Consider the following 11,024-nt stretch of genomic DNA (forward strand, 5'->3'; position numbering starts at 1 on the left):
GTGATCCCCCTGTAGTTGGAACACACCCTCCGGTCTCCCTTCTTAAAGATGGGGACCACCACCCCGGTCTGCCAGTCCAGGGGTACTGCCCCTGATCTCCACGCAACATTGTAGAGGCGTGTCAACCAGGACAGCCCTACAACGTCCAGAGCCTTCAGGAACTTGGGGCGGACCTCACCAACACCAGAGGCTCTGCCACCAAGGAGTTGTTTAACTGCCTCAGTGACCTCGCCCCCGGAAATTGGCGGGTCATTCCCCTCATCCCCAGACTCTGCTTCCTCCTTGGAAGACGTGTCAGTGGGATTAAGGAGGTCCTCGAAGTATTCCTTCCACTGCCTGACAATTTTCTCAGTCGACGTCAGCAGTGCTCCGCCAGCACTATACACAGTGCAGGTAGAGCACCGCTTTCCCCTCCTGAGACGCCTGACGGTTTGCCAGAATCTCTTCGAGGCAGTCCGAAAGTCTCTCCGAACTCCTCCCACACCCGAGCTTTTGCTTCAGCCACTCTAAGAAGGCTGGGTACTCTGAACTGCAGAGTACTGCGCATAAGCGCAGATGACAGTCAGGACCCGTTCCCCGACCCTAAGGCGCAATGGTCGTAAAAATGCAATGGAGTAAAAATCCTGCACTTTTTCCGGACACATTATTTAGGCAACTTTAATGTGGCACTATTTTATGAGGTCTCCATCTCAAAAAGGCTTGCCATGTCTTGCGATGAGTTGGGCGACTTCAATGCTGGCTTTTGTAGCCTTTTCCTGGACCTTTGAGCACGAAAAAAAAAACTGTTGCTGACCCTGCAGGATAGCTACCATTTGCTTTACTTTCTGCTCTCGCTCAGCACCAGTGTAGGATGCATAGGCCTGATGTTTGATTTCATAATGACGTCGTACATTATACACTTTTCATAACCGCCACAGTTTCAGTGCAGATCAAACAGACACACTTCCCCTTGAATTCTTTGAAGAAATATTCACTCTCCTACCATGTCTGAAATGTTCTGCACTCACTTTCTACCTTTTGCTTCTTTGGTTCTGCCATGTTTAGTAACTTGAGGTAAATTTCTTCTGTGATTGTCCTTTTTGATGGAGCAACTGCCTTGATCAACAGTAGCCCTTCCTGGTGTTAAAACTAGGAAATGCAATACACTCAAGCAAAAGCTGAAGTGCGGGCCATATTCTATTCTATATATAAAATTTCTTGTGGGCCTATTAAATATGGGCCGTAGTTTGGAAACCCCTGCTATAGGGTCTCCCGAGGCAAATTAGTCATGGATGAGGGGTCAGACAAAGAGTGACTGAAAAAAAACCCCTTAAAAAACACAAACCCTATGACATCAGAGACATCACTGCAACAGTTTACTCTGCTTAACCCTTTAAAACCGGTCAGAGCGGGCACGCTCTGTTTTGCGTAACTATTTTTAAATCCCGGTAGCACTGCAACCACGTGAGCTAGCGCAATAATTTTTTTTGCATATGAAACCGGAGGAGTTGTACTTACATCTTATGCCATCAGCTTGTCCTCGGTCACGGTTTCCTTCCACATATAGCTTTGCAAAAACTGCATAAAAAGCGCTTGCAGCAACAAAAACATAATATTCCAGAAACACGCTTTGCCGATCCGATCAGCTGTTTGTAACACTTCCTATGTCCATCAGCGCAAACTATCGCATGTCCGCCATGACCTGGCCGAAACCGGAAGTGTGTCATTTTCGCGGAAATGTAGTTTTTTTTTTTACCATCGAGGCCTCATGAGCCTATTCTGGTGTTTTTAAAAGTTATGTTTGACTTTATGACTTTCTGTGTCGTTTCTGGGATGCTTAGGACTCATATTGCACTGCTGGAAATAGTTTATTTTGATGCATATGCTGCTTTTTTGCTAATTTGCATTATAATATTTATTTTTGTTTTTCCTGCAGTGTATAGAAATTGGTGTATTTCAAAAATAAAACTATGAAGACACTCAAAATAAATTTCTTGTGGTGGGAAACTATTTTGTGCAACTTTTTTGTATTTACAGTTTTGAGGGATAAGCCTCTTAAATTTCTCTAACTAGAAATATATGTTAAAAAAACAAAAACGATTTTAAATTTTTTTGTAGTTTATTGCACTTTTTTGCAATTTATTTAATTACTATGCACTTAATGCACGCATATTATTAAAATTTAGGCTATAATGGTTGTATTGATGTATAGCAACTTGAAATGCTCCCAAGAATGGCTCTACAACATGTAAAAATATAATATAAGCTCTGGCGGACTTGGTTCTATGGTAGGTCTTAAAGGGTTAACTGGTCACTCGTGTTAACTGGTTCTGGGCAGTTAACCCTGTCCCACCCTAGGCTCAAGCCCTGGGATGGGGGTTTGAGGATGTTTCTCTATCTCTCTTAGCCCATAGGATCCAGCCTATTGGCTAACCTAAAAGAGCTACACACATCTGTCTTCCTGTTAGGCACAGGAAAGGCTGTTAGAGGTTTGCTTCACTGTGGTTTAAAGATATGATCAATGCAGAGAGAGGCACTCAAGCAAGGCAGCAAAGTTGCATGTTTCTTTTGTGCATAGTTTTTTTTGTGTCTGTCTTTCAGGTGCCATTTTTAATTTTTTCTGTTCTGTTTCTGTTTTTTTCCTTCTCAGGCACACAATGTTTCCCAATGCCTCGCTGCTCACCGACACTCTCAAACCTGAGGATGACCAGGCAACTATGGTGGCCATCAGTTCCACAGTGCACAATGTCACCATCGTCCTCTTAATGCTCACCGTTGTGCTCGGAATCACAGGGAACTCCATGGTGATCTGGGTGGCTGGCTTCAAACTTAAGGTGGATATAAAGTATATAATATGTTTCAAATACCTTCTGAGCTTGCCATTTATCTTTTTAACAAAAGCTCTGTGAAAACAACAACAACAACAACTTGGATTTAATATCTTGGCTAAAGAGATTTGGCATGCAGACTGGAGCAGCCTCCTACGTTTTGATCCAAGCCTGCCCTTATCTTTCAGGTTTATGTATCAAAAGTACTTGTTTAGGGTTAAGAATGGACCAAAATACATCCTTTTACAGTACAAATTAACAAGTTGACTAACTTAGGATGGCATTTGCTACCACAGATCTTCATTAACTAAGTTGAAGATGTTTCCTGTCTCATCCGAGAAGCTTATAAAAGAAACAGCTTTTAGAGGTGCTGCAACAAGTACTGACAGGGACTAGAAAGAGAGAGCACATTGGTCCCATACAGACTTCACTTCATTGGCTCCCTGTTAAATCAAGAACCTGCAACTGGTCTTGGCAAATGGCCGCACCTCCCTTAGCTTACTTCTGTCAGAGATTTCTTCCTGTTAAACGGGAGTTTTTCCATCCCACTGTCCTCATGTGCTTGCTTACGTCATCCACTTTCAGTGAAATGTAGTCAGGATTTTGGAGAACTACATAGAAGCATGTGTGGGGTGGATGAAAACCCCTCTCATCCCTCTGAGTGGAATCGTGTTTGCAGAGCATGAATCTGCTGTAGCCTTCGCAAAGTGATGCTCTGGTGTGCAATGGCTTCTTTGTGGTTGAGTTCTGTGGTTGAGTGCAGGTATTTTAACTGACACACACCAAATGTAACTTCATATGTGGTAATAATACCTAAACCTGTAAAGTAATCTTATCTGCTTGTGGTTATATCTCTTTTTAACACACTGCTTTTGACATAAATAAATTGGCATAGATAACATCCCAGTCAGGTTACTTGCTTCTTCCATTTTTTCTTCCTCTTATCTCTTTTCAATCTTTTATTTTCTTCTGCCTCAACAGCTGACGGTCACCAATGTGTGGTTGGTGAATTTGGCGATAGCGGACCTGATCTTCTGCTTCACACGAGTCTTCTCCCTCACTCGGCTGTTCTTGTCAGGCCACTGGCCTTTTGGCCTCTTCCTCTGTAAGTTCACCGGCTTCTTCAAATATGCCAACATGTTCTGCTCTGTGTTCCTGCTGGCTGTGATCAGTCTGGATCGAATGGTCTGCATTTGGTGGCCAGTCTTCACAAAGCACCGACGCACCCTGTCGGCAGCGAGGGTGGTGGCAGTCTGCGTCTGGATTGCAGCGATCCTCTTCAGCATTCCCTACTTCATCCATCGACAAACTTACATAGACAACAACAACCTGACTAAATGTTCTATGAACCCAAAAGAGATGAATGAGGTGCACAAAAGCACCAAAGATGCTCTCTATTCCATCCGTTTCATGTGTGGCTTCATATTTCCCTTCATGGTGATTCTCATCTGTTACATCCTGGCTGGTGTGGGCATCAGACGTACCCGTTTGGTGGCAAAGTCCCGGCCTCTGCGTATACTAGCATGTTTGGTCATTGCCTTCTTCCTGTGCTGGGCACCTTATCACTGCCTCCACCTGGTGAGAATGATCAATGATGATAATGTTGTGGTAAAAAACTGGTTTTATGTAGCACAGAGCATTGCCTACTTTAACAGCTGTGTGAACCCACTGCTGTACTTTTGCATGGGGCTAAAATTGAGGGATGGGTTTAAAAACGGTCTGATGGGAGTTTATACAAGGGCTCTGACAGATGATACAGGTGGCCAAATTACTCCGTGCACTGATCAGTCTTTGGATTGAAGCTCTGTGTTTACAACAATCTTGTAAAAGCAGAAAGGAGTTTGACAGCAGTTTTTTCTGAATAATTGTGATGCTCGGAAGATTACGTGTCCATTTTTTAGTTTTTAACAAATGTAAACTGGAGTGCAGACACTTTGATCTGTCTGTTACTACACAGGAAATCAAATTATTATCATTTTTATTACTTTCATTGTATTGTGAAGGCACAAAGATCGTAAGTGTTGCTCAAAAAATGTACATATGTATATAATATGTTATAGATCTTGATTTTTTTTCTTTTTTTTAACATAGTAGACCATTTTTTAAATGCCTTCAAATTTATGAAAGAGTATTATTCTTTGATATCTATTGTCCGTCAATGCAACTTGTAATCTCTATGACTGTTGGAACAATTTACTCAAACAATATATAAAAATCTAATAAATTATGTATATGTATATATTCGTGTCTCTGTGTGTGTGGTTTCAAAGTTTGTCTCATAACCATCTGACACCTGACATGCAGTTTTTATGTTATTTGGGGCCGTTACTACTGAAACATTTCCACACACACTACTGAAAACCAAGGCGTTTCAGATGAACAGGACAGTGACCAAAGAGAAAACTAGCATATTTCAAAATGCAGATAAGTGCTAAGGCCTAAGCCTCAGCAGATACCATCAGAACTTTGTTGAATGCAACAGCTATGGGGCAACAACCTGTTGCAGCTACAAGTGTGGATGTGCTGGATAGTCATCACTGATCAATGGCCATGAGTACCAGTTGGGGAATCGCTACAATCACAGCATTGTAAGATGGTGAATGATGTACCCAATGCCCAATATATTTTCTCAGAAATTACGGATTTATGTGACTGAGGACATCATTTCCTGTTTGATTGTAGAAACCACATTTTTACTCAACAGCTCTTTTCTTTTGAAATGCAACTGTTTTTGCCTCCACTGGTAAAATCTCTGGTAAAGAGATAGTCACGTCCCCATTGTCTGTGTTCAACATTTTCATCTTTATATTATTCTTTTGACTTGAGCTAATCTTGCAGGATCTAACAGCCATCTATGTGTGTGAGTGACAAACGTTAATGTGTGTCTGTGTAAACTAAAGTGACACAACGCTATGCAAAAACCAAGACAAAGTCAGAAACAGTGAAAAAAGGAAGCTGTGTGAGTGACATAACAGAAACTAACGGTAATAAAGCTATAGTTCCCATGACAGACATCGTCACATTGCATTTTCACTTCTGCCTCTTACCACTAAGACTGAAGCAGCTCACCACAGCTCTGTGAGAGCAGTTTAATATTTCAGGTAAGAAAATAATTCTGGGTTAGATTTCTCATATCAGATAGTTGTTTGATATTTGGACTGTGATCAGGTGATGGGATTTGATTTTTGTGCCATTCATGGTTTCGTCCACTACACCGAAATGCGAATAACAAAATATTTTCACAGACCTTACAAAGGATTTCCTCTTTGATTGCAGAAACCACATTTTAACTTAACAGCTCTTTTCCTTTGAGCTGCTACTGTTTTTGTTTATGACATATTAACTTTCTGAACAAATCTTATTTTTTTACCAACAACAGTGTTGTTAACATCTTTATCTTATCTTTTTGGCTCTTTGGGGGAATTTAATGTCATTTAGGACTACTGTATAACATTATTTACTCCTTTAAGCTCTCACAGCAAGAGTTTCTTTTTAAAAAAATCTTGCATTAACTTCCAAACATGTAGGAAGTGTCATGAAAAAAGAATTCCTAAATCTTTGGAAACTCTAGTAGCTGAAAGGACTGATATTTAATTTCCAACGCCTATGAAGACTGGAGAAGAATGTTCTCAACTACAAATAATCCATCAGTCAGGGTTGAACCTTGAAATAGGCTGTACTTTTTTTTTTTTTTTTTTTACAATACTTAAGTAATCCATGTGCAATTGTGAGCAGTGTTAGGAGCACCCATATGTAGGGCAAGAAGTCCCCTCATATTAAGCAAGGTAGAAGCCGGTCACAGCCAGCTGGCTGGTGTGAGGTGTGGACGAATGCAGACAACGAAGGTGGGACTGAACTTAGCAAAAAGTGAGCCTTTATTGTGGCTGATGAGAAACATGAATGAAATGAGGAAACCAGCTAGATGAGAACTAACATAAAAACTTAAACTGGGAAGAACTAAATGCATGGAACCTGAAATACTTGCAAATACATGAATATGTGAGGCATGGAGACACATAGAAAACTGTGCCGGACAAACACAGGGAAACTCGCACAATATATAAACTTGAGGGTGACGAGGGAACGCATGGGAGCACAGCTGGGACAGTAGACATAATGACATGGCAAAGTAACACAGAACACACTGAACACGGGATGAAAGACTGTCAAAATAAAACAGGTAATATACTGGGAGGAAGACTAAAACACATAGGTTTGACACTGGGACCTGGGGGAGAACAAACATGAGGACAAACAGACTGAGAAGATGGAGAGGGTGAGAGAACAAGAGACAAGATGGGCTGGGGAGAAAACACATGGATGCACATGACAGACAGGAGAGACATGGTAGTGGGTGGCTGTGGCTCAGGTGGTAGAGCAGATCAGCTACTGATTGGAAGGTTGGTGGTTTGATCCTTGGCTTCCCCAGTCTGCATGCCAAATATCCTTGGGCAAGATACTAACTCCAAGTTGCCCTCTGATGCATTCATCGGAGTGTGAATGTGTGTGAATGTAGATTATTTTGCACTTGAGTTTAGAAGTGCTCGTATGAGTGGGTGTGAATGAATGTTGTATACAGCGCTTTGAGTACTCTGGGAGAGTAGAAAAGTGCTATATGAGAATCAGTCAATTCACCATGGTGTGAAACACAAGGATGGGAGATATACAGAGGGAGAGAGAGGGGGCAAGAGATGTGAAGTAAGGCACAGACGTGACTGAGGACACACAGGAAACACAGGGATGATGGAGAAAGAAGGGGAACTTAACACAATAAAACATAAACTAAGCATACAAGAAAACTTTGCCTCCCGTTAAGTTGGTTCTATGTTTCTGACTGTAAAAGTGGAACTTAACCCATCTTTAAAATGCAAAAAATCACAAAAACTGCTGGGTGCTTCCTGTTAAGTCATGAGAGACATGCTGAGTTACTTGTTTTTCTTCTGTTCTGTCGTTTTCAGCCACACAATGTTTCCCAATGCCTCTCTTCCCACACACATACTCACCTTTTCTAAGGATGACCAGGCAACTAAGGTGATGAGTGCTGGCTTGGTCAATGTCAGCATCATCCTGTACACGCTCACCGTTGTGCTCGGCATCACAGGAAACTCCATAGTGATCTGGGTTGCTGGATTCAAGCTTAAGGTAGATATAAAGTGTAGAATATGTTTGAAATACCTGAGATTGTCAGTAATCTGTTTAACAAAAGCACAAAATCAGATTTATTCTGCACCCCATTTTACAACTCCCCACAAAGCAGCTTCAGCAAAGACAGTGAATATACTCCGCAATAGCAAACTGTGACCTTCAGTCAAGTAAAGGTGACAGCCACGATTTTTGTTACCTGTGCGAAACATGTGCAGAAAAACTGTAACCAGGATACTTTATATCAATATTTCCCAACCTTTACACATATTTCACATTGGAAACATCACACGGCACACCACCAAACAAAAACGTCACAAAAAGCATATTGATAATATTTCCCTGTGTACCATGAATAGCGGAATTGGCTCCGTTTGTCCCCGATATACCTTTTTTGCTTTCTTCTTCACTACTCATGCGAGGGCCTTCATCTGGATTGGAATTTTCTCCAGGAGCCAGGATAGATTGACTATTTTTCTTTTCAAATATTTATCTATTGCTACTATGCGCTGGTCGTTTCACAACATGACTATCATGTAATTCCTTCTTTGTCATCTTCTGTTTTACTGGCAGTTGGCAACCCGTTTAATTAGAGTATATACTTTTACTGCCCTCTAGTGGAAAAGAATGTAATTGTTCTGCCCATTACTCACGCCAAATGCTTAGAGTACTAATCAGGTGGAACCAGATAATCTTCCATGGCACACCTATGTGTCACATCACAGTGGTTGGGGAACACTGCTTTGTAATATAGGGCTGGGGTTGGCAACCCAGGGCACAAAGGGTTAACCGATGGCACGGCCATAGCTGGACTGGTAGTGCCATCGGGCATGGGCCAATGGTGATTTTTCATTTTTACGGGCCTATGGTTTTTGTTTTGTATGTTTGTTTGTTTGTTTGTTTTGTTTGGGGGGGGGGGGGGGGTCTGTGACTGTATAATGTGTAAAAATAACTCAGTTGTTTGGTGGTGGCTACGGTGGAGCTTCCACAGAGGCCAGCAGGTGGATGAGGGAAAGGGGAGGCAGGAGGAGGAGAGACCCGAGGCGCCCACCGGTCCTAGTGTCAGGTGAACTGAACTTCAGGTAAGAAGTTATGACCTGCAGTCTATCTGGGTCAGATATAAACCAAGTTTAGGTGGAGTTTAACAGTCAGTTACAATAACTCGTACTGCGTACTAGCTAGCATGACGGAGTTTCTATACAGCTGGGTGGGTGCTATGGTGTTACTGATAGTGAACTTTATTTTATTCATAAGGTTAGTTAGTAGAGTTGCCAACCGTCATGTAAAAAACAGAATCGTCTTGTATTCAGAGAAAATATTAAACGTTTCGTATTGAGCAGAAAAAGAAACACAGTTTGTACTGAAGCTACAATGGAAAAAAGACACAAAGCTGGAGTCATCCTGTCTTTACGCTGCACAGCTGCCTCTTCTTCTCTCATTCTCTCCCCCCTCCCTCTCCTGTTGCTACTTCAATCATGATACTGATCAATGATCAGCTGATCGGCTTTTCTCTCTTGCTTGTTTATCGCCCACTTTGCGCCAGAAAGAAGAAACCAACGGATGTCGCGTTAAACAACAGCAGCACGTTTAAGCTTGATCAACTGTTGTTAGAATTGATTTAATATTAATTTCTAGTATCAGCTGATGTTTGCTGGAGCCACAGCTGTAAAGCTGCTGGTCATGATGTCGGTTTGGATATGTGGTGAGAGGGAAACATGAAGATGAAACCAGGAGATGTCCTTACTGAATCATCAGAGCTGAACAGGTGATGGAGAAACAGGTTTACCTTTTAGGTGACATGAATGAGTTGAAGGGAAGTTATGAACTGTTTCTGAGAGACAAATAACACCAGGATCCTTTTCTAAGTAGCTGACAGCTGGTAACTGTGCAGGGGCGGGTCTAACACACCTACCAGGGGGCCAGGTAGGGCATTAACAGGGAAAGGGGGGCACAAAGAAATTATTTTCTTTCTTATTCTCATTTAAAATGTGTCGCTTTTAATAGATAATTATCTGAATCTTACGACCAACGTTTTTATCTGATGTAAAATGTATAGAAATCATACATATACCAACAAGACAGTGTACATCACTGTCACAACAGCGTCTGTTTTCATTCAAAGGCTTTCTGGTTTTTACTATAATACCTGGTGGGCTGGTCTCTAGTCAAAATGCCTGGGCCGATTTTCTGTCCCAGTCCAACCCTTGGCACGGCATGCAGTGAATTAATCTGAGAGGGTGCAATAAAAAATATATTCAGGAACTGTCCGCTCAGCGCAGCATCAGCACCGCGGAAGTACATGCCTACATCCATAGACTCGAGACAGAATTCACAATGCATTTTCAGGAGTTTCAGGTCTATGGACCAATGTTTTCTTTTCTGATCAAACCTTTAAGGTTTAATGAGCAGCTGGATTTGTCTCGCATTAACTGGCTGCACACAGAGGACATCAAAATGCAGCTGATTGAACTGAAAAGCTCGACTCTGTGAGGGTCAAAGTTTGCAGCTGGAATCCACAGCTGTGCGTGTTCATGGAGCTTGCATTTTCACCTGCTGGACATCACTACCTGACAAGTTTAACTGTCTTCAGAACATTGCGGATGCCTTATTGACAGTATTTTTCATTGTTATGAGGAGACCATGAATTTGCATTTGCATGTTCTGTTGCACAGTTCTTGTTATGGATAAAAAAGTGTTTTGTTTTTTTTTGTTTCCAAATAGCTGATAAGTATTTGCTTATAGCTGCCAACATCTGCGAACAAATATTATTCTATAAAGTTGTTCTATATAGTGTTTAACTGATAATATAGAGGGTTATTACATTTATTGCTAATGCAATCATATGGCACATTGACTTCTGAGGAAATTTTAGATGGCACTCATCATCAGAAAGGTTGCCGACCCCTGATATAGGGTAAAGACCGTACAATAATAGAGAGAAAACCCTGACAATCAGATGTCTGCACACAAAGACTATAATTGGGGATGAGGGGAAAGAGAAGTGAAGGGAGGAAGGAGATAGGATAGCATGAGAGAGAGCCAGAGTTTAAAGCAGTGAGAAACTCCAGGCCTCGA

At 41.7% G+C, this 11,024-nt stretch overlaps 2 protein-coding genes across 2 annotated transcripts in view; both read left to right on the forward strand.

Annotated features, from left to right (window-relative positions):
* The first annotated feature begins 2,636 nt into the window (after positions 1-2,636).
* On the forward strand, positions 2,637-4,638 carry LOC148096622 (N-formyl peptide receptor 1-like). The gene is made up of 2 exons (XM_087835407.1): positions 2,637-2,813; positions 3,789-4,638. Exons 1-2 carry the CDS (start codon positions 2,637-2,639, stop codon positions 4,605-4,607), a joined length of 996 nt encoding a protein of 331 aa, XP_087691533.1. The 3' UTR covers positions 4,608-4,638.
* A 3,077-nt stretch (positions 4,639-7,715) lies between these two features.
* Positions 7,716-11,024, forward strand: part of LOC102789932 (C3a anaphylatoxin chemotactic receptor-like) — a 4,508-nt gene continuing 1,199 nt past the window's right edge. Inside the window, exon 1 of the mRNA XM_006804250.2 lies at positions 7,716-7,949. Within this exon, the coding sequence (XP_006804313.2) occupies positions 7,716-7,949 (234 nt within the window). The remainder of the gene's footprint in view (positions 7,950-11,024) is intronic.

Source organism: Neolamprologus brichardi, chromosome 22 (genome assembly GCF_056152115.1).
Source record: "Neolamprologus brichardi isolate AB-2024 chromosome 22, ASM5615211v1, whole genome shotgun sequence".
Classification (NCBI taxonomy): Eukaryota; Metazoa; Chordata; class Actinopteri; order Cichliformes; family Cichlidae; genus Neolamprologus; species Neolamprologus brichardi.